The 20,789-nt window shown below is 43.5% G+C and overlaps 8 protein-coding genes across 8 annotated transcripts; 3 read left to right on the forward strand and 5 right to left on the reverse strand.

The window, feature by feature from the left end:
* Positions 1 to 500: 500 nt before the first annotated feature.
* On the reverse strand, positions 501 to 1,542 carry BYT42DRAFT_495765 (uncharacterized protein; the record flags this gene model as incomplete). Its single annotated transcript, XM_051564377.1, has 4 exons — positions 501 to 723; positions 793 to 1,001; positions 1,061 to 1,257; positions 1,341 to 1,542. 4 exons carry the CDS (start codon positions 1,540 to 1,542, stop codon positions 501 to 503), a joined length of 831 nt encoding a protein of 276 aa, XP_051423917.1.
* Positions 1,543 to 2,033: 491 nt separating this feature from the next.
* On the forward strand, positions 2,034 to 4,093 carry BYT42DRAFT_569252 (rab-GTPase-TBC domain-containing protein). Its single transcript, XM_051568265.1, has 8 exons — positions 2,034 to 2,388; positions 2,557 to 2,599; positions 2,668 to 2,964; positions 3,025 to 3,103; positions 3,188 to 3,297; positions 3,389 to 3,442; positions 3,526 to 3,620; positions 3,718 to 4,093. The coding sequence occupies exons 1-8, from the start codon at positions 2,188 to 2,190 to the stop codon at positions 3,790 to 3,792; spliced, it is 954 nt and encodes a 317-aa protein (XP_051423918.1). The 5' UTR covers positions 2,034 to 2,187; the 3' UTR covers positions 3,793 to 4,093.
* On the reverse strand, positions 3,944 to 5,284 carry BYT42DRAFT_331957 (synaptobrevin-domain-containing protein). Its single transcript, XM_051563077.1, has 5 exons — positions 5,040 to 5,284; positions 4,795 to 4,967; positions 4,601 to 4,732; positions 4,491 to 4,510; positions 3,944 to 4,418 (listed from the first exon to the last, which is right to left on the reverse strand). Coding segments are annotated over exons 1-5 (489 nt in total). The 5' UTR covers positions 5,042 to 5,284; the 3' UTR covers positions 3,944 to 4,256.
* A 701-nt stretch (positions 5,285 to 5,985) lies between these two features.
* On the forward strand, positions 5,986 to 9,079 carry BYT42DRAFT_636000 (uncharacterized protein; the record flags this gene model as incomplete). Its single annotated transcript, XM_051572493.1, has 9 exons — positions 5,986 to 6,189; positions 6,554 to 6,929; positions 7,017 to 7,108; positions 7,153 to 7,278; positions 7,362 to 7,561; positions 7,607 to 7,807; positions 7,933 to 8,171; positions 8,256 to 8,476; positions 8,611 to 9,079. The coding sequence occupies 9 exons, from the start codon at positions 5,986 to 5,988 to the stop codon at positions 8,761 to 8,763; spliced, it is 1,812 nt and encodes a 603-aa protein (XP_051423920.1). The 3' UTR covers positions 8,764 to 9,079.
* A 1-nt stretch (position 9,080) lies between these two features.
* BYT42DRAFT_331638 (uncharacterized protein) lies at positions 9,081 to 11,068 on the reverse strand. The gene is made up of 6 exons (XM_051563076.1): positions 10,845 to 11,068; positions 10,688 to 10,758; positions 10,469 to 10,604; positions 10,201 to 10,409; positions 9,502 to 10,130; positions 9,081 to 9,424 (listed from the first exon to the last, which is right to left on the reverse strand). The coding sequence occupies exons 1-6, from the start codon at positions 10,907 to 10,909 to the stop codon at positions 9,236 to 9,238; spliced, it is 1,299 nt and encodes a 432-aa protein (XP_051423921.1). The 5' UTR covers positions 10,910 to 11,068; the 3' UTR covers positions 9,081 to 9,235.
* On the reverse strand, positions 10,984 to 14,739 carry BYT42DRAFT_569270 (WD40-repeat-containing domain protein). The gene is made up of 18 exons (XM_051568266.1): positions 14,664 to 14,739; positions 14,443 to 14,598; positions 14,256 to 14,369; positions 14,119 to 14,199; positions 13,939 to 14,045; positions 13,751 to 13,879; positions 13,550 to 13,681; positions 13,285 to 13,489; positions 13,024 to 13,210; positions 12,875 to 12,950; positions 12,665 to 12,802; positions 12,503 to 12,590; positions 12,376 to 12,440; positions 12,126 to 12,320; positions 11,968 to 12,064; positions 11,801 to 11,886; positions 11,616 to 11,731; positions 10,984 to 11,555 (listed from the first exon to the last, which is right to left on the reverse strand). The coding sequence occupies exons 1-18, from the start codon at positions 14,713 to 14,715 to the stop codon at positions 11,396 to 11,398; spliced, it is 2,184 nt and encodes a 727-aa protein (XP_051423922.1). The 5' UTR covers positions 14,716 to 14,739; the 3' UTR covers positions 10,984 to 11,395.
* Positions 14,740 to 15,005: 266 nt separating this feature from the next.
* BYT42DRAFT_613869 (Cation/H+ exchanger) lies at positions 15,006 to 17,038 on the reverse strand (the record flags this gene model as incomplete). Its single annotated transcript, XM_051571788.1, has 11 exons — positions 15,006 to 15,065; positions 15,125 to 15,523; positions 15,586 to 15,639; positions 15,715 to 15,840; positions 15,898 to 15,946; positions 16,002 to 16,187; positions 16,248 to 16,330; positions 16,390 to 16,434; positions 16,500 to 16,643; positions 16,744 to 16,865; positions 16,927 to 17,038. 11 exons carry the CDS (start codon positions 17,036 to 17,038, stop codon positions 15,006 to 15,008), a joined length of 1,380 nt encoding a protein of 459 aa, XP_051423923.1.
* A 1,361-nt stretch (positions 17,039 to 18,399) lies between these two features.
* Positions 18,400 to 18,673, forward strand: BYT42DRAFT_569277 (uncharacterized protein). The gene has a single exon (XM_051568267.1). It carries the CDS (start codon positions 18,443 to 18,445, stop codon positions 18,659 to 18,661), a length of 219 nt encoding a protein of 72 aa, XP_051423924.1. The 5' UTR covers positions 18,400 to 18,442; the 3' UTR covers positions 18,662 to 18,673.
* The last annotated feature ends 2,116 nt before the right edge of the window (positions 18,674 to 20,789 follow it).

Genomic DNA, 20,789 nt, shown 5'->3' on the forward strand with positions numbered 1-20,789 from the left:
GGAGGAACAGCATTGTACGATTGGCTGCCAGGAGGATCGGTGCTGGGCGGTGGTGGAGGAGCAGGATCCGATGTTGCTGGCGGAGGAGGAGGGGGAGGTTGTGATGGGCTCGAAGCGTCACTGGGTTGACCACTGCCGGGCTGTGGTGTTGCCGTCGTTGCATACCCATATCCATAATAATAATTAGGATCATAACCATAGTAAGCATAATACTGACTGTAATCATAGTTGTAAGCCTGAGCACCCGCCGCAGGCGAGCCAGAAGTAGTCGTAGCAGCCGCATCGGCTGCATAAGCTCCATAAGCACCATAAGGATTGCCAGGCGATTCCGAAGTACCAGGTGCTGCAGGTGATTGAGCTGGAGGCGACGTGTGCTGGGACGCTGGTGAACCTGCTGGAGGAGCACCAGGAGGACTAGCACTTGGAGGAGGTGGCACTGCGCCGTAAGCACCGTAACCATATCCCTACATCCGATGGGTAAGATTCACGAATATTTTTTTTCATTGTTGTGACTCATTAGAATGCCAACTTACACCAGTGTAATCGTGTCGGTAATCGCCTCGGTACTCGCCGCGGTAGCCGCCTCGGCCACCGTGATGGCCACCATAGCCACCTCGGCCGTAATGAGGGTATTGACTCGCACGTTCATGCTCCTGTTTAACAGTATCAATCAAATCTTGAGTCAACTTGACCGCTTGATCAAGGCCTTCTTGACGTGAACAACTGTAAACAAAAAATAAAAACAGTTCAGACATAACTCATTTGCATTTTATAAGAAAAACATCGACTTACGAAATGTGGACATGCAAATCTTCTTCGGATTCAACTCCAGTGTCAGTTTCGTAGAATCCCGATCCTTTGCCTTTAAGTTGCACTCTACTGCCGGTCTCATTTTGAATGTGTTTGACATAAGATCCTTGAGGCCCAACGATTTTGGCGCGAAGATTAAAGTAAGGGCTACTTTCAATGCCGACATAGATTTTCGTATCGAAAAATTTACGCTGAAAAAAAAAAAAAATTAAGTAACCACATTTAAAAAGTACAATAATTGAACACTTACTTCGGGCCGCCGTTCTTCCCTTGGCGGGTAACCAGTGCCTGGCAATGGAACTTGGGCGGTTTGGATCAATTCTTCAATTTTTGCCACCGCATCATCCAAGGCTTGCTGCGTCGACGCGGTAATGTGAAGGTAAAGAGGTGGTTCTTTGTCTGTGGCTAAATTCTTGTCGGGATAGTACTTTCCGCGCGTTGTGACATCTTTTGTACAACCGTCAGTCCATCAACTTTTCTTTGACCGGCTAAACCAAAGAGAGATAAACAAAAAAAGAAAGGTACGTTACCAGCACCAGTTTCACGTTGAATTTGTGATTGTGTGGCACCGCGAGTTAACATGTATCGATTTTTCAGGTCGTTGATCATAATATCTTTATAGAATTCTGCATCTCCTTTTTCTCTAGGTCGGACAAACTCGCCATTGGTATCGCTGTGGTTGTTGCTGGGGTTATTGTCCTCTGTTAAAGGAATGCCTTTTTGTTCCAACATGGCCTTGATTTTCGCAGCAGCAATGCCTATTGTTTGTTCGCAAGTCACAAGTCAATCCAGAGAAGCAAATACCGAGTTTGGTCATTAAAGTGATTCTTACTTGCGGCTTTGCTGGGATCCACATCGGCATCACTGGCATCGGGAGTCTTAGCAGAGGCATCGTCCAATTTACTGATCTTGCTTGCTGGGCTTAAACTCTCGGAACGGCTTTTGCCGTGATCGTCCAAATCCCACTTGCGTTTTCTGTTATCCTTACTGTCAGCCAATGGAGTGGATATGATTAGCTGTGATCTTGACGCTTACTTTTGAATGGTGTCGCTCATTCTGATGGGTTCTTTGGAAGCGTGTTATTCAAAGACAGCCAGCCGCGGTGAAATGGGTGGAAGGATAGATTTTTTTATAATATTATTTCCAAACTCTACGTCATCGAAACAGTCACGATAACGGTTTGTTGGCAGGGCGAGCGGGATGGTTCGAGGTGAATTGTTTCCCTTGCTCTTCGGGGAGTACGGGCATTTTGCGGACGAAATAAAATTGAAGCAGCGGCCACTTTATTTTTATAAGGGTTCCTTCTGTTAGTGGGTCGATTAATTATTTTTTTTCTTCTTTCCTTTCTTGTTGACGAGGTTTGCACCGTGGCACTATATGCTCCAACTCTCCAGTCAACCGACGGCCTTGGACAGTGTTCAGAGAAACTCTACTCGTTCTGGGAATGCCAACATGCAATATGACGAAGCCGAATCAGTATTCAACGACTTTAGCGAGATTTTGCAGTCGGAGGTGTATGTTGACTTGGAACGCTTGCGCCTGTTAGCAAGACACGGTATTCCACGACAGTTGCGCGGGGTGAGTTATTTTTTTTTTTGCCCTATTGAGAAGCAAAATAGTCATTTTCTCTTTTTTTTTTTTTTTCTGTATGGTTGTTCTCATGCAACAACCCATGGAATTTCCCTGTTTTATTTACGTTTTAAATTATACGAATGGTCATATTAAATGAGGTTGCCATCGATACAGGAAGTCTGGAAGTACCTGCTCGGGGTGGAAGAAGCCGATCGCTGTAAGTGTTGGACCTGGGTTTGCTGCGGAGTTCAAAGTGGTATTGTTGATTCACGATGAGTTTTGCAGCCAAAGAGTTGACGAGCTCCCGAGCGCGAAGCGAGGAATATCATCAGATAGACAAAGTTCAGCCAGAGATCGGTAAACGTATTCGCGGAGAACTTTCTCGATATCAACGTAGAACACCCGAACTTTCAGGGAATTTTTTTGCACGAAAGATGGAAAATGTGATCACGGCGTATCTCACGACCAATCGAGATGCTGATTATCACCCTGCATTGATTCCACTGTGTGCACCCTTTATTTACACCATGGAGCACGAGTACGACGCTTATCATTGTTTTGACCATTTAATGCGTGCCATTGGTAAGCGTGTGGTGTCACAGCATGTCTGCCGATCCGCTCGCTCATCAGGATCACTTGTAGATGAATATTATACCCAGAATCCGATCAAAGAGTGTATGGCACAATTCATGTCCCTCTTTCGTTATGTGCTACCGGATTTGTATGTGTTCATGTTGATATGTTTTGTGAAAATGGCCGAATCGCGTGATCTCACGTGAGCGTTTTTATTTCTTTTTGATTTTAGATGTAATTATTTTGAAGAAGAAGAAGTCGATCTGAATGAGTGGGTCACGTCGTGGTTACAAAATCTGCTATCAAAGGAAATGACTTTTGACAATCTCGTCCGCTTATGGGGTACGTATCCCGGCGCAGCTCTAAAAATTTTCAATAAGCGGTCCGTTGCTCATTCGCATGAAAATACACCAAAAAAAAAAACCGTCTCCAGATTCATATTTTTCGATACCTGATCCCTTCGATCTCCATCCCTTCATCTGCTTAGGTTTGTGTGAACAAAAAAAAAAAAAAAAGAGGAGAAAAAGAATTCCATCTCGTAAGTTGTAATTGATGATGGGAAACTTTCAGCTATCTTGAGAAACGTACGCGAGAATCTTGAGGATTTGGAACAATCGGAAATCCGAACCATGTTGCTACGACTACCAGCCATGGACATGCAACGGGTAATCATCATTTTTCTAGCTTACCACGCGCACACCACAAGTCATGAGCTCATGTTACGATTTATTATGACCCCCTCCGTCCCCAACCTTTTTTTAGATCCTCGCAGACGGACAAAATATCCAGCATGAAACCATGGAAAGACAAATGTTTGAAGATGCCGAAGACTTGTAACATTTCCGTGCCAAAAATTCTCGATACTCCTAATGACATTTATGAAACATAATGACCCCCAATCATCACCCAGTTAGACTTGAAGAAAAAAAAAGAGCTTGATGACTATATGAAAGTGGACGCACTACGGATACATGGACCATGTTGACGTAACATTTAAATGAAGGTGTATCAAGTCTCTACATGCTGTCCTGCAGTTGGGAAGGTGCATTAGCTCACATAGCACCTAACTCTATTGGATGAGCAATCTTGTGCACTATTTCTTTTTCACTAGTCATTATATATATATATATATATATATATCAAAGGCTTGAAGGATAACTGATCACGCGCTTCTTTTTCTTTCCATGAAAATAGATATGTACAGTGTATTAAATCACAAAGAAAAGATCCATAAAGTAAGTAATGTGAGTACCGAATATTAGGTTGAAGCCTGGATTCCTGTCAATTGAGGGAAAATCCCGTTACTGTTGAGGCGCATTTTGAGCTGGATCGGGGGCTGATTCTGGCTGTGAATCTTGTGGCACGTTTTGTTGCGGGCTTTGTGGTTGTTGATTCTGTGGTTGCGCCTGCTGCTGCTGCTGCTGATCTTGGGATTGATCATCCTGCTGGTTTTTCTTGTGAACCTACAATAAAACGTTTATCAGCTCAAGCCTGATACTAAACGAATTAGGGCAAGAATTCCCTTGATTTTTTACCTGGGTGCCAACAATGGAACCTAAAGCACAAAAAAATAGAGCACAAAAAAAAGAAATAGTGTCAAATCTCATGTTTTGTTATTGTAGTCACAGCGTAAAGTAGATCTTACCAATGATGACTCCAAGGATCACGAGAATTATCACACCAATGATAATTCTCCACTTAAAATCCTTCCACCACATTCGCTTTCTCACTTGATTAGCCCCTCGTCGAAACTGGGTAGACGTCGACTGGAGATCCTCTGTGGTACAAACAAACAATAAGTAATGCAGCGCCGAAACAGGCTGGGATCTTGATATGTACCGGTCTTTCCTCTCAGATCATCAAGCCGTTCACCACGCTTCATAACTTTATCAATGTTATCTTGCATGATGTGAACAACATCATCGACTTGTTGCTGCACACGGCCGGTTTTATGCTGTCCTTCTGGAGCTGGGACCGGCGAGTTAGGTGGGTAAGGGTCGTATGGATCAGACCTGCCAGCGCGAGAGGAGAGTCAGAACATCGTTTGACGTTGGGCTTTTTTCAAATTTGTAACGCAAGCTTACATGATGTTATGGAATTAGGTCGAATACCTGGGTTGAGAACGATGACAAAAGAAAGGAAGCTTTGACTTTTTAGACAGAAGCTTTTTTTTCCTTAGCTTGAAACCCCTCCACTTGGCATATGACATCACCCGATGGGGTATAGCTTTTTTATTTCGCGTTTTCGGACTGATGCTGAATGAGGGAATGCTTGAAGTTTCTGTCATTTTGATTTTCCATTATTATGTCATGGTATGCACTTTTTTATTATTATTTCATGTAAAACGTCCAAACAAAGGACATTGGAGGGTAACGTTGTGAAATGGATATATGCGATCTATACGTTTTATTACACAACTTGCCTTGGTACGACGTGGTATATACCTGCTATTTCTAGGATGTACAATATGAGAGTCTCTGTTCCATCTAATAAAGAAAATCTTGCTACACCCACGAATGCAGAAGACTGGATATAATAACTCAGTGCTGCGTTGAACTGCACGCTGAAAAAAAATGCCTTCAATTCTTCCAAAGACCCCCAATCCTAGAATCTCAAAAGGAAAATTTTTTGCGACTGCGAAAGAGCAGTCCCATTACGTCAGGGCTTCAAAAATATTCACGAGCGGTGAGTCCTTTTGGCACCTCTGTTTCTCTTTTGTGTTATTTTTCTTTTTTGGTTGATTTCCTCGTTTTACGCCATTGGCTCTGGTACTTGTTTTTTCTCGTCATTGAACTCATTGGGTGAGACCAAGGTTAGAAATCTCACGCACAGCATATAATAGAACCAAGAGGAAAGAAAAAAGAAAGAAAAAAGGAGGGAGAAAGTGAAAGAGGAAAAAAAAAAGAGAAGAAACAAAAAAAAAGAGCCAAGCAAGAATAAAAAAGAAAGACCAAAAAAGAAAAAGAACCAATCTCGCTTTCTGTGGGTTATTCTGCTCCTATTGTTGTTATGTCCTTGCACAACGTCCCGATGAATGGATACACGGATCAGCACCCCAGCCAACAAAGGCAAGCCATGCCCGATGTTGAGACAGTGCGACGTAATTACCACGCCGCACTTTCTGAATTGACCTTCAACAGCAAGCCCATCATTACCAATCTCACCATCTTGGCTCAAGAAAATCAACACGCCGCCAGTGTTATTGTTCGCGAAATTGAACAACAAATCAGAAACGTAAGTTAAAACGGATGGTATTTCATACGCTATTTTTTTTTTTTTTTTTTTTTCGTTCTTGTGGTATGTTCTTGATGATGATACGGCAAAGGGGAGAATTTTCTTGGTTACGACTCCCGTTACGCTTCCACACCATGGGAACTGCGTGAAATACAGTTATTTTAATAAAAAAAATACTAGCGGATGCTTGCCCTTTTTGGTGTGCTTTCTCTTTTCTTCATCTCTATTCTTTTTTTTTCCCAACAGGCACAGAAACAAATAGGAAAATTTGCCGTGAATCTCGCTCTATTTCTTTATTTTTTTTTTTCGAAGGCTGCCACATGGGAACGAAGAGGAACACCTATTAATTTCTTGTTCGTTGTAGAATGCGCCCGGCCAGAAGCTACCGATTCTGTATTTGATTGACTCCATTTGTAAGAATGTAGGAGGAGTCTACATTAGCCATTTTGCAAGGAACATTGTGTCCATCTACTTGGACGCTTACACATTGACTGATCGAACGACTCGAATGAGTTTCGAACGCATGCTGCAAACCTGGAAAAACGGCATGCCCAACGGTGCCCCTGTCTTTGCAAGGCATGTCATTGAGCAGATTGAACGAGCCGTCAATTATATCCGCGAGCAACAACATCAGCAAGGTTCCCCTCGTCGTTATCCTACAGCATCCCCCATGGCCACCATGTCCCCTCGCAATTCGCAAATCCACGTGAATCCCAACTTTGTAACAAAGGTACGTCCCCGTTGTTGCTCAATCCTTGAGCATTGCTTGATGGATCAATGTTTTTTTAATTCACGTTTCCATTAGCGTGATCCCAGAGATCCCCGAGCGCGTGCTCGACATGAATCACCACAACGAAAGGATCCCACGCCTTCAGCATCGCAAGTAAGTCGAGGAAAAGAAACTTTTTTTCCTGCTTCTGTTAGGTAGATGAGGTTTCTCACTGTTGTTGTTTTGACGATTAGCCTGCTCAACCCGATCTGTCGAATCCAATGATATCTCAACTTCAATCCATGCTCACTGCACAACAAGCGGGCGCGCCCAATTCCGGTACCCCTGCCGCTGATGCATTCACCCAGATCTTAAATCAGGTAACATAATCAGGTCGCTGGATACGAACGATCCATCATGTATTCACCCTGTCGCCACTTCTTTTTTTTCTTTGTTATTCAAGATTCAAGCTCTATTACCCACTCTTCCGCCTGCACAAGCCTCTCCTATACAGCAATATTTGGCACAGATCATTGCTGCTACGCCTTCGGCAGCCACGGTGGCGTCAACACCTGTCGCATCTGCAACGCCTTCTGTGGTAGCCTCGGCAATATCAACCCCACCGGTACAGTATTCCCAAGTCGTTGCCTCACCAGCCATGGTGTCCATGAGCGTTCCTCCAACCTCGATCGCCTCTCCTGTCGTCAGTCATATCGCACAAGCGCCACATTCAGCAACACCCACCCTGCCAGCAGCGTCCGCCCCCGTCAACACAAATGAACTTTTAAAAAGTCTTGCTTCCATGGGCTACCTGAGCCCAACACCGGCCACGCCTCCTTCCGTCAAATCCACCCCCAATGTGGCTAATAATATAAGCTCTATCCGTCTCGACAGCAAGGATCTACAAATGTACGTGCGACACCGTTGCATCATAAGAATAGACGAGTTTATTCATAGGCGTTTTCTTATTCTTATTCTTTTTTTTTCTTCCCTTCATCTTCATCTTCTTTTTTCTTTCTATATTGGAAACATAGTCCAAGACCAGGAGCAATTGAGGTACTCTATGGCCAACTTCCTCTTCAATGCAAACAGTGCGGATTTCGGTACCCCAAAACTGAAGAGGGCCAGGCTAAAATGGATGCTCACTTGGATTTCCACTTCCGGCAAAATCGAAGAATGAAGGAAAGGGTCAAACGAGGCCTGTCAAGGTCCTGGTTTGTCACTGAAGCAGAATGGATCAGTGGTTCCGAAGGCGAAGTAACCAGTCATCAAGGTACAGTGGCGGCTTGGCACTGATAATCATCATCATCACTGCCTGTTCACTCGCCCGCTAATCTGAAAAACTATGATCGTGTAGCCCCAGCGTTTATGAATGACCACGGAACTCGTTCAGGAAATACCACCGAAAAATCATCCGCTCATCCTGGAGATGAAGCAATCAATCCTGATGATTATATGGTGGTGATGCCCGAAGGTGAACGAAAACCTTGTCCGATCTGCGGTGAAAAGTTTGTCGACACGTGGAATGACGATGAAGAAGAATGGATGTATAAAAATGCTGTTATAATAGATAATACGGTAGGTTACCTAGTGATTGAAAGAAAAACATCTTGTTGTAAAGAAAGGGATGGAGTGCATCTTACAACACTGGCCTTGTCAATTGTCCTTATTATTCTTATTTTATCTATTTTTTTTTTTTTTTTGTCTCGCAGATATATCATGCCACATGCCATGCCGATGCTGTGAAAAGTGGTACGCTGGTCGCAGACAATGCAGCAGCAGACGTGGATCAAATCATGGCGGATGTGGGTACAAGCGGTGAAAAGCGCAAACTCGAAGATGAGGTAAGAAAAGAAAACCCGTAAATGATTTTCTCTGAAGTGTTTGTTTTTATTGACTGTTATGCTATAGATGGAAGTCGCCGTGGATGCTAAAATGCCTCGCATGGAACATGTAGTCAAATAAATAAATTCTGTACAGAGAGCGAGACAGAGAGAGAGAGAGGAAAAAGTGTTGCGGAACAAAAAGGTGTTCCAGAAGAACAAAAAGATGAGAGTAATGCCATGGTTTTTCGTGCACGATTGATGCAGTAAAAGGGGTCGTCAAAAAATATCTTAAGTGCTTTTTTCCTCGGTTCATTCTTTACAATAAAAAATCGGTCTTTTATAACCTAAGTACGAACAATTGGAAAAAATTCAATTCTATTGGTATCGTCTTTGCGCAGTAATATATTACAGATTTTGGAACAAAGAAAAAAAAGGAGAAAAACAAGGAACTTGATGTGAATAATGTACAGAAAAATGATAAAGTAGAACAGAGAAAAAAAAGGGGAAAGTTTTACAAATAAATACGACGAAGATCGGCAGGGGTGGTGATCTTTTGACATTGTGGGCATAACTTTTTCGACCCTAAGGTTTGCAGCCAACATTGTTCACAATGGACGTGCCAGCATACAATTGAGACCACGGGTGTTTTGTAAGGCTCTAGGCATATTAAACAACGAGGAGCCGATCGCGATGCAGCTTCCTACAAAAAGCAACAACAGACAAACAAAAGACCATATTCAGTATCCCTGTGCTTATGATAATGATCATGTCACTTACCAATTGATGGATACGTGATTTCAGCGACTCAATGACCAGACGAGAACCTGCATGACCTCCGCTGTCGAGGACAGTTTCACGGGCTAAATGTCTTTCCCAGCCAATATCCGACACCGTTTCTTCGAACCCGCTGCGAACAGAATCGGTTTCTTCGGAACCTACCACTGCTGCCGCACTTCTTGCCACACCACTGGTCACTCCGCTCGTCACCATTTCTCGCAGAGCCAAAACCTCTTCGTTCTCATTCTCATCGTTCACAACGATATCTCGTTCCGTATACTGGGTTCCGCCGTACTGGTCGTCATCATCCTCTTCCACATCCAGGTCTTCATCCACGTCGTCTCCTTTACTGGTAGTGGCAAAACCGGCACCGCCGTACCCGCCTTCCATCATGGCCGTCGCACGTACACGTCGTTGTCCAGCCCATTCATACTCTTCCCAGCCATTCTCCGCCGGCGGCGGCGACACAGATGATTGCATACTCGCACTCGTTTGCTCGGTCTCTGTAGAGGCTTCGTTCCCCATATTCGCCAGACAATGATCAATGTGTAAATTGACCGCTTCCGAATCGCCATGCAACGTCTCGTTGCAAATAAAGCACGTCTGCACAGCTGTATCCTCCAACATGGCTAACAACAGAAACCCGATACAATCAGTTATCCATACGTCAGTTATCTCTTTATCATCCGGCGGTCGTACCTTGACTTAGGGCAAACGACTCATCGTCGGCTGTAAAGGCTTCTTCGACGGTTCGAGGGGCGTCCATGCGTTTGATTGCTTCTTTGCGACTTGCGCGATTTTTCTGAATCTTTTCCAGGGTCTCCTCATACACGGAACTTGTCTTCTTCTTGCCGGTCCATCGTCCCAGCTGTTGCCGGGCATGCACAGCCGCACCCCGCTTCCCTTTCCTATTCCGCAGTATCAGTTACCACCATGCTTTTCCCCATGCCTATGAATATTTGCGTACGTTTTATCTAAAGGATCCGAGAATACTTCCGACGTCGGTTCGTTCAGTCGAGAGAGTTCATACTGGTAATGGGCGGCCCAATGGTCGATATCGATGCGTTGCTGGCACACCGGACATTTAGGTAAATCACGCTTGGCTAGAAAAAACAAAGGGAGTCTATTTTTTAGTATTCCTCTAAAAAGTCGTACACCAGTGAATTAGGGAGTCGTTTCAAGATACCTCGTTTGCCATTGTAATTGACGAGGTGGTCCAGTTCTCGAGCAAGGTTTTTGGATCGTTTTTTGGATGGTCTACCAGCATAATGACGGTTATTTTTTTATTATTTCGGTTCGGGTCGCGAAATGTCCAAAACGCAATGAGGCGAAAAGGTCCTTACGTTGCTGCATTCGTCGTATATCCTGAACTCGTCGTCGTATTGCTGCTGGTATTCGGCGAATACATACTTCTCCGTTGGTTATATATTATTGTCACAGATCAACCTAGTCTCTGCACACCCAATTTTAGACAGCTGGACAGAAAAACTAGATGGATGGAAACTGGATGCAAAATTTCCCCGAAAAGGAAACCGCTGTCACTTGGATGAACCCAAAAAAATGGACGGAGGAGAGAGTGGGACGGGGTTTTTGCACCCAAAACTGAGAGATATATTACCACATCAACACAAGAATGGAATCAAGCAAAATGAGAAGGGTTATACATTATATAAATTTGATATGTACAGTGATTTCCATCTGTGTTCAATAATGGATAGGATATCAATATGCTGCTGCTGCCCATCACACATTAACCTATCGGTTGATGGATCCGACGGAATATAGATAGACAGCGGGTTGTCTAATACTTTTTGAAGTTTCCCGTTTCCAGCAAGTTGACGTGCTCTGTTTTCAGGATGTGTGCGCGTGTGTATCTTTTTTCGAATACAAGCTGTTATTGTTGGGGAAGGGTGGTCAGAGGGGTCAACACGCATGTATGGCCACAGCCTGTGGCACATTGCGTTTCATGCTTGAACCAGTCTCGCATGTGTTCCAAATGCCCGCCATGGTTACAACTTTGACACCATACATACAGCCCTCGCACTGTTTGGTGACTAAAAGAACTGTTAGACCAACCGATAACATGTGAAATTTCATGATCCTTTTCTTTTTACCATATGGAACATGGATTCAATAATCGATGGCATTTATCGCAAGCCCAGGATCCTCGTACGGTTCCGATAACGAGCTTGAAGCAATGATTACAAGCGATATTAAATGTAGTGGAATTCTATCACAGAATGACACATGTGAGTACCGACCATCGAGTCCAGTTTAAACACTGGAAAACCCTTTATACCTCGTTCATTTCACGGACACGGGACACTTTGCACGCTTTGGCCACTGCTGTCGCCGTCGACCACAGTTTGAATCGATGAAGTAGATCTGTAGTTTACAGAGTCATATAAGAATCCCATGACCCTGCCAAAAAAAAAAAGGGGGGGGGGGAGACAAGAAGAATCTTACCTATATATGATGTGAACCAATCTTCTATGCGGTGTTCCGGAACATTCAGGAATTTTTCCAATACAAGGTACAACGTAACACACATTTGAACATCTCCCTAACAGAGGATCGAATGTAAAAAAGACGTGCCACAAAATAACAGTCAGGTTGAACCTTACTTGCTCCGTATAATAATCCAGCAATTCAGTGACGGTATGCTCATGCTGCCATACCGGCCACAGCTCTGCTTGGTCGGACGATGGCGAGCTAGACAGGCTTTCGCTACTGTCTTTATCAGAACTGGTGGATTCGTTCGTATTCTCTGAATCACTGTCATTCAACGGCAGGTTTCTTGAATGAGTCGTCTCCATGAGCTATGAACGATCTCAGAATCGATTTGTGAAGATATCTCGTGAGAAGTTATCTTACATTCAACGCGTTCCCACCGCTACTTTCCAGTGACATTTCTTTACTTTCAGTCATGTCCTGTGTGTCTATGCAATCATCGATCATCAGTTTCGTTTGTGCTTCTAATAATGTAACTTGATGTCTGTACCTGGTTCGCTCTCTGGGTCGGAAGCGAAAAGCAACGCAACAATTTTCCAGGTTTGAGCCGTACGATACCGACCCACTTCCCATGCAAGCTAAGACGAGAAAATAATTCAACAGTGAGGCCGTAGTTTCGATTTCCCATAACCAACATATGATGCCGACTTACCGCACTATTTTGTTCGCAAGCGAGTACGACATTCTCACTCGAGATGTTGTAATGTTCAGCAAACATTGAGAACGCTTCAAAGTCAAACAAAGGAAGGTGCGCAATACCGCAAATTTGAGGAGGAATGTAAGTAGTAAGCTGACACATGTTCATGTCAGTATGGTTTTCCGAAACACGTACACACACGCATACACATTCGTTTTCACTCACCTCTTCATCAATTGTGGTTTTGGCTGTAGGTCGCTTCCAGCGCTTGGACGCATTCACAGCAGACGAAGGCATCACGCTAGCCACCCGAACAAACAATGTCTCTTTCTTTTAGCACAAACAATTTTCCGTTTGAGTGTCATTGATTTTACCTTTCGTCCACAAAATGGTGCCTTGAACTCTTGTCGATAGTAAATGACAAATCGCCTTGGATATTCCAGCCCATGCCATTTCTTCTCAACAAATCATGCGGACGATACGACTCTTGTATTTCTTGACGTATGAATAACTGGTCCTTGCCACATGAATACAATACATCCGCATTAAGCCATTGAAATCCTGCGAGTCAGCATCAAGGGTGAGCTAGGCTTCACATATGGAAAGCGAAAAAGTAAAAAAGAGAGATTCTTTACCGGTAGGACAATGTTCATGAGTGCCAAATGCATACTTTGCAAGATTCGGTCTTCGGGTATCCCATATACGAATTTTGGTATCACTGATAAGAGCGCACGACGCAAGTTCATAGTCATGACCTGGCCGCCACTGGACTCGGGAAACAACCGAGGCCGTCTTGATAGTATAAATAGGCCGTCGACTGTCGGCACTCATGTCCCACACCTTGCGAAAAACGTCAATTCATCATACCAAATCGACTTTTTCTTCTCGGGCCATACATACCTTGATCATTTTATCTCTTCCGCCTGTAGCCACCATTCTGCCACCGGGATGCCAGTCCACGGTCAGCACGGTGCCACTGTGGGCGCTCACCTTTCTGTCATACATCCCTTTTGGATTTCGCATATCCCATTTCTGGATCGTATCAAAATGTAAGAAGGTATTAGATCAAATGCACTGAGAAAATAAAAGGAGGCAGTTTACCTGGATATTGCCATTATCCATCACAGCAGCAAATTCATGATGAACCACGGGATTAAATTGAACATCTCTCACGGATTCCGATTTGCCTTCAAAGGTATGCCAAGAACCACGATTGCTCTCACGCAGATCCTGAAATACCAAAGGTTGGTCATTGCTACAACCAATCTGCTATCATCCATTATGCTTACCCAGCATTTCATTGTGCCGTCTTGAGAAGCGCTTAGCAAAATATTGCCGTTCTCGGGTTGAAAACAGACTCGATTCACCACACGGGTATGCTCAGTAATGACCCGATCTACATGTCACGCCCAATCCATGATTTAGATCCCAAGTCGTATCGATAATTTTCCCGTAAGCAATGCTCATACCAACTTTCCGCCCAATCTTGTTCAGGTCCCACAGAACGATAGCACCATTGGCTGCTGCTGTGGCTATCTTGTGCCTCGTAGCTACCGATAACCATATTAGTCCACCATCCCGCGATGGTCATGTCTAGAACATGTACCGTTGTTTCCCCATTTGACATCGTTGCTGCTATAATTCAGATTCAAATCACTTCCACTTCGTAAATTGAGGGTTTCCCTTATTTCTGTTTTACTGACAGACAAGATTTTCAGGACTAGATAAAAATTGTAAGAGTCAGTGTTAACGAAAATGGGCGGCTGCATTTACACTTTGTGGGAACTTTTTACCTTCTCTTCCGGCCACAACAACGGATTCACTATCTGGTGATAAGCTTAGAGCGGCCAGATTTCCCGACATGTGTGCCTGGAGAGGAGCCGCCTGGTTAGGTCGTAATGCATAATCGGGAGAACCGCCGGACTCTGGTATGGCCAATGGCGACTGACCTACAACATAAAAGGCACGTATCAATACCACGACATGCTGAAATTTCCCTTATTCAAGTTCGTACGTGGATATTTTCCACTGGTCGCGACGTTTTGCTGTTTCGCATTCTTTTTCATTGAAGCCAGAAAAGGACGGAAACACAATGGCGAAAAGCCAGCACTTCCGCCGTTTGACAAAAGACTAAAAAAAAGTCGTCACGGAGATTACAGCATTGATACCAACCAACCAACCATTGGCTATATTGGGATGTCATGGCAATAAAACATTCTATTTGATAAAGGCACTGATTATGGAACGGTATGTAGTTTGCATAGAATTAAGTGGACACAAGGCTACAGGCGGGAAAAAGAAGGGGCGACGTATGAATGGTTGAAGCTAACAATATGGAACGATGACTTGTTGTCTTTCAATCACGACTGCGAATATATGCGATGGGAAGAGAGCCATAAAGTGTGGTGACAAAACCCTAACAAAGTGGATTAATCATGGAGCTCCGTAGCTGCGACAAGACGCTCTCAGTCTTACCTTTTGGTTGCTGTCACTGCAATTGGACGATATGCTGGAACGCGTCAGTGTCCTTGTGGCGTAGGTACTCAAATGGAACAATGGAATAGTAATACCATGGATCACAACGGATGAAAGCACCATGAAATAAATGATTGGTTCAATCACCTGTCTTGCATGTTCATGAGGCCCATCGATATCGAAATTGTCGACCGCGACCGTGTAATAAAAGATGGCACCTACACCGATGGGACCAAACCAACCCGTAAACAAAGCTTCACGCCAATTACGTATCGCTGGGATCCATCGGAACAAAGCTACAATAATGGGAAGGCGCCGAAACAGTAAAACTGCCGCAGCTAATCCTAGCAGTCGCCATGGCGTCACTCCATCCATTGAATAAAGAATGGAAGACCATGGCTACCCAAGTGATACCATAACAGCCTTAATCTTTGTTTCCTGCAAAAATAAAAATGACGTACCATTGTGATGCCAATATATACAAATATACTGAGGTTCAGTAGCATATCAACGACCTAAGCGGTAGCCCATCCGTGTTGTAATGAGCATCCATAACGCGTGGCAAATCTCGACCCTTTGCTCGTCTTTACCTCCATCAAACGGGAATCCCGTGTTTCGGTTCGGAACCAATCGTCCCACGTGAATGAATTGCCAGCAATGAAACACGCTAGTAGATCATCGCTGCCGATCAACGCCACACTCCCCATGAGAAATAGCTAAAAAAAAAAAAGGTCAATCGCTTATCATCTTCACCACTAGTATAATATACTTACGGAGAGTGCTACGGCGAATACCAGAAAAGATTCATTGTCAATCAATTTTCTAGAAACCAGTGAGCATCAAGATTATCCAGATCAATTGATCTCCAGTCACTGACCTTTCCTCTGCATATCGGAGTAATTTACGAGCTACGTAGCCTACAATAAAGCCGATGACGACCGAAAAACAGATCTGATAGAGAACCACGACGGTCATCCATTTTGTGACAGCTGCTGCCGTGGGCATTTTGATCAGGTAGATGGCCAGAAATAAAAAAGGATACCCTAAACCGTCATTGGCCCCGCTGCTTGGCATTATCATCCGCTGCTTTCCATATCCAAAAAAAAGAAGACATTAAGCTTACCTTTCAGCCGAGATGATATTACGAACGTTGGGTGGCACATGTTTCTCGGCAAAATGTCCCTGGACTATGGAATTTGCTAGGACCTGTTTAAAAAAAAGTGTGAACCATCTCTCGAGCCACAATCTTGGAAAAAGCAAATTACTGGATCGGTAGGTGTAAAACAGGACGCAATCATAAGTGACTCGAGCTAATGTGAAAGTAAGTTAATGGATCCAATACGCAAGCCATTGCCGTCATCCATATGTGTCTTACAAAAGTTAACCCGGGGATAAACAGCCATACACAGAGCCCGCTGACGAGCCACATCCAGATCATAACAGGCATAAGGAGAATGAGCAACGATGATAGCTCGGTACGGAGGTAAGCTTTAGGCAAAGCAACTCCTGCCGCCATCACCTAAAGCCGAGGTCGACCGTGAGCATTTGGGTAAATGTATGCTTCTTTAGCGAACCCACTTGCTGTTCAATAGCAGCAACCGATTGTTTTATCTACTGACCTGGATTGCTATTACGATACGTGTAAACTGACGAGTCAACTCCTCCTTCAATACCCAGCCATCGATGTTCAAAAGGTTGAAGCCGATAGGCCCGAATAATATACCGCAGGCAATAGCCACAACTGTATATTACTTCTTTTAATGCACAATGGAAATGACATGTTGAAAATATTTAGTACCTACATGCTTCAGAGATGTACAGTCGCTCTTTGATCACCAGAGAGCAAAGGCCATACAACACAATAAACCCACCAAGAATGGTGGCACACATGGAAACCGACGTGTCTATATCCATGTTGGGAATTGATTTAAGAGAGAAATCGACAATATAGTGGCTAACAAGCACATTTTTTAACAACATGCAGAATAATCAAGTTAATCATTGCAGCATTACTCTCGCCGTGTCGGATGGATGCCGTTGATTATATTACAACGTATGCAAGCGGCACGAGAAAAATAAAAGGGTCTCTTATACTGGTAGCACGCACAACTGTGACTACTTGAGCCCCCCTTTTATAAACGAATGAACCGTGGATCGCGATACATCTCCCCCCACCTGTTGCCTTTTGTCATCCAGGGGCTAGTGATCCTATGACGGCGTGCGGCATTTTTGCCAACTCCGCCAGCCAGCAGAAAAGAATAAAAAGTATGCATCTTTTGGTAGGGAATAATCACAGAAAAAGGACCCTGCTGTACGAACTAGCATCCTTCAATCTTTGATAATGCGCTCTTGACCATATATGGATACCCAAAAAATAACAAAAACAATTGCTCTACGAGAAGAGACCGTTATCTAATTTTTATCAATAGTTAAACGGTCAGCGTCTTTGTGAATAACGGATTCAGTGACCGGCCTTGAGAACGCTCATATGTCAATACTTGGATTTTACATTGTTACAACTTTTGTCATGTGCAACATAAATTGAGTAGCACAAGAATAGCTTATTATTGGACACTTGTTGAGGCATTTTATCTCTTTCCCAACTCTTGTGTGACATTATAAACCCTGTCAAAATTGAAAGGGTAAAGTATATAAAATGAATGAAGTCTTGTAATTATTATCTGCCAGAGCCCGATAAAATTATAAAAGGGATCCAGCAAGGGTGAATATTAGAAGTGGATTATCCAAAAGAGACGGTCCGGCATATCACCTGATCGGCCGAGAGATAGCAATTCATTGTCATCAGAGCCAAAGCACCGTTTCAAACCCAAAAAGAGCTGTATAAAACAACTGGAAGGTGTAAACTACTTTTGTAATATCAAAGACCGATGATTGGTGTCACCTTGCATGAGGGGCTGTAAGTTGTCTTGAAAATAACGTTTGCCGCCCTCTTCCACAGTCATGGTCAGAATCCTCCACATTGACATGCTAAAATGACGAACGCTGGCGGGTTGATTATCTGTAGATATTTGCATTGGCTATTTTCGCCTATCATTCTTCAGAAGCCTATCTGTGCATATCGTTGTGATTGTAAGATCATCGGCTCTTTCGACCGAGAAATAGAAAATACCATCATCATCCTGCTTCATACGTGCGTCGAAATCATACTGAACTGGTAACGGTAACCATTGAAATAATGTTTTACGGTGCAGTATGTCATTAGTTGTCATTAATAGGGGTGTCGAACATGCATCCACAATTTATTTCACAAAAGTGTCATTCATAAAATTTGGCTTTCTCTATCAGGTTAATGAATGGATGATAGCAGCCAGCAGTTTATTTTGCTGTTTTGTCCATACAGTGCTTGTCCATAGACTTATTAGAGGAAAAATAGTTTCTCGGGATCAGATCATGAAAAGAGGGCTTATCATGGGCAACAGAACCACGAATTGCAATTGGCAAATGAACTATCCAGGGCATCTAGGAAAGAAGCATGGTCATGCAGCTTCCCTAAAACTTACTTTGATCTTTGATTAGTTTGTCGGCGATCCGAGCACTATTGAAAAGCTGCAAAATCAAGAACCCCTGCCAGTGAATATTTTCTGGAATACGATAAGCGGTGCATCGTCTTCATTCCAACCCAATGGAATCTGTTACGCATGAATCGTCTGTGCGATGCGTTCACCAAGTGATGACATAAAGATTGTCATCGAAACTAGTGTGCTTTTCCTCATAGAATTCGCAACGGCGCATTCCGATATGGCAAATATCGTAATGTGAAGTCATAGCTCTCTTAAGTCGCCGAAAGTGATCGGCCACCACTGATCTTGTTGGATTGAACATATCATATCCTGTCGAGCTTGTAGTGATATTGTCAACTACTGTTTTCTGTTACAAGTCGTTGAAAAGCGTGTCGGGCAAGGCCGTGTATTCTGGAAATTGGGAAGCAAGAGATGATCACATATCAGATCATGTGACGGTCCCCGCCATCTGGGACCTGTTTATCATGTTTATAAGGAGCGTCAAAAGTCGAATGCTAATGAGCGTTAGCTTCATCGCCTCTTCTTTCTCTACGTTTGAAACCATGCTGTTACTTATCATTACCGTTACTACTATTGCTCTTTGGAAATCCATGAAGAACAAAGACAAGAAGAAGCCCTATCCAAAGGGACCTATGAACTCAAAATTTTCGCGGTCCCTCAAAGAGTTGCTACGGCCACTGCGTTGGAGCCTCAAGACGCTACGCGGGTTCTTTGTTCCCAAGGAATCTTTTGCTATGACCAAAGCTAAATTCTAGACACACAATTATCTGTAACCACCGTGTATTATTATCGCATTATTAGCCCATTTTATCGCTGGTAGATAGAATAAAAATCGCTCCTCAATTCTCTTCCATTCTGGTGCCACGTACCCATTCTCTGCCTTTTGTTTGGCGATCTCCCATTATATGATTTGCTGCATTGACGATCTTTATTATTAAGACATAATGCATCGGTTTTTTCTCGTAACTTCCCGCTTTATTCCTTCTTTGCACGTTCCGAATGCTGATATTATTCAAAGCAGAATTTTCCTCCTGTGTTTGTTTAAAATCAAAAGAAGCTGGTCCAATCCATCATTATTAACAATGTTGTTGAGGTTGGCAAAGAATTTGGACTTTAGCTGCCTCTGAAGGTAGTGCAAAAAAAAAGCCTCTAGTACTATTGGCAAGGTAGATACGTAAATCTTGCATTAGATGCTATCATAATCCGCGATACCGAGCGTACTTTTGCCAACCACACTTTCGATTAATGAACTTCATTGGCTGTCTAAAATGTGATCAACTTTATTGATGAAGCAAACAATTCTTTGACTCAGTATAAGCACACCACAGAGAGAACAGATGGCGTGACTATATTTCAAGTGGGATGAGTCATGTTTACCTTGGATTCCTGTTACGCGCATAGAGGTGATGAGAATCTATGGAGACTTTTCGCGTGATGACGATCGACCAATATGACATGCTTCATGTTTGTACCATGATACGCGCCGGGAACCATATTGAATGGGGGTACATGCGTTAAGCATACTGTACCCGCATTACAGGCACGAGGGTCGCGGATCGAAAAAAAAGGCAAATGTTCTTATGTATCCAGCATCGCGGCCTGTGCCCCGAGTGGATTCAGCGTCAAGCGATCAGGTGATGGTCGTAGTGGACTATGGTAAATGGATGCATTTTTTTGGGGGGGGGGGGGGAAATCATGTGGTGGATGATTCTTTCTTGCCCTTGGTGCTACTTCCACAATGCTAGATTGACAAACAGAAGCAACGAGATATGTTCTTTTGCAACAAACACGCTGCTGATCTTCTTGAATCCAAACGCATATTAGATTCACGTCTGTTGGAAGTTTTGCTTGGACAACTGTCAAGTGTAGTCGAGTTGCACAGATACTATGGAAGCGTATCCAAACTGAATCACAAGATGACATATCAGAAGATCGAAAATCAAAGTTCTATAGTGTCGGTCCCCCGTTTATAAGAAATCTTGGTCATTGAAACGATGAAAAAAAGGATAGACCGAAGGATGGACGAATTAGGAGACAAGATACTGTAACTGATGGAGCTTATTCAAAGTATGAGAATAGAGCTTTTATACAGGAATGCTTCGATGCCCAGCATTGGGTTTACG

Source organism: Radiomyces spectabilis (assembly GCF_025331425.1).
Source record: "Radiomyces spectabilis strain NRRL 2753 chromosome Unknown BYT42scaffold_6, whole genome shotgun sequence".
Classification (NCBI taxonomy): Eukaryota; Fungi; Mucoromycota; class Mucoromycetes; order Mucorales; family Radiomycetaceae; genus Radiomyces; species Radiomyces spectabilis.

What these genes read in the sequence shown, in the direction of transcription:
- BYT42DRAFT_569277 (XM_051568267.1), top strand. Translation starts at nt 18,443, where the DNA reads ATGATAGCAGCCAGCAGTTTATTTTGCTGTTTTGTCCATACAGTGCTT.
- BYT42DRAFT_331957 (XM_051563077.1), bottom strand. An exon ending in GATCCTTGGAGTCATCATTG is followed by an intron (nt 4,511 to 4,600) that starts GTAAGATCTACT and finishes TTTGTGCTTTAG; the next exon opens with GTTCCATTGTTGGCACCCAG. An exon ending in GTTCCATTGTTGGCACCCAG is followed by an intron (nt 4,419 to 4,490) that starts GTAAAAAATCAA and finishes GTTTTATTGTAG; the next exon opens with GTTCACAAGAAAAACCAGCA.
- BYT42DRAFT_331638 (XM_051563076.1), bottom strand. Translation starts at nt 10,909, where the DNA reads ATGTATTCGCCGAATACCAGCAGCAATACGACGACGAGTTCAGGATAT. An exon ending in TATACGACGAATGCAGCAAC is followed by an intron (nt 10,759 to 10,844) that starts GTAAGGACCTTT and finishes TTATGCTGGTAG; the next exon opens with ACCATCCAAAAAACGATCCA. An exon ending in TCGGATCCTTTAGATAAAAC is followed by an intron (nt 10,410 to 10,468) that starts GTACGCAAATAT and finishes ACTGCGGAATAG; the next exon opens with GAAAGGGAAGCGGGGTGCGG.
- BYT42DRAFT_569270 (XM_051568266.1), bottom strand. Translation starts at nt 14,715, where the DNA reads ATGAAAAAGAATGCGAAACAGCAAAACGTCGCGACCAGTGGAAAATAT. An exon ending in TGTTGTGGCCGGAAGAGAAG is followed by an intron (nt 14,370 to 14,442) that starts GTAAAAAGTTCC and finishes ATTTTTATCTAG; the next exon opens with TCCTGAAAATCTTGTCTGTC. An exon ending in TTGAATCCATGTTCCATATG is followed by an intron (nt 11,556 to 11,615) that starts GTAAAAAGAAAA and finishes CAGTTCTTTTAG; the next exon opens with TCACCAAACAGTGCGAGGGC.
- BYT42DRAFT_569252 (XM_051568265.1), top strand. Translation starts at nt 2,188, where the DNA reads ATGCTCCAACTCTCCAGTCAACCGACGGCCTTGGACAGTGTTCAGAGA. An exon ending in TTCCACGACAGTTGCGCGGG is followed by an intron (nt 2,389 to 2,556) that starts GTGAGTTATTTT and finishes CCATCGATACAG; the next exon opens with GAAGTCTGGAAGTACCTGCT. An exon ending in CAATCTCGTCCGCTTATGGG is followed by an intron (nt 3,298 to 3,388) that starts GTACGTATCCCG and finishes AACCGTCTCCAG; the next exon opens with ATTCATATTTTTCGATACCT.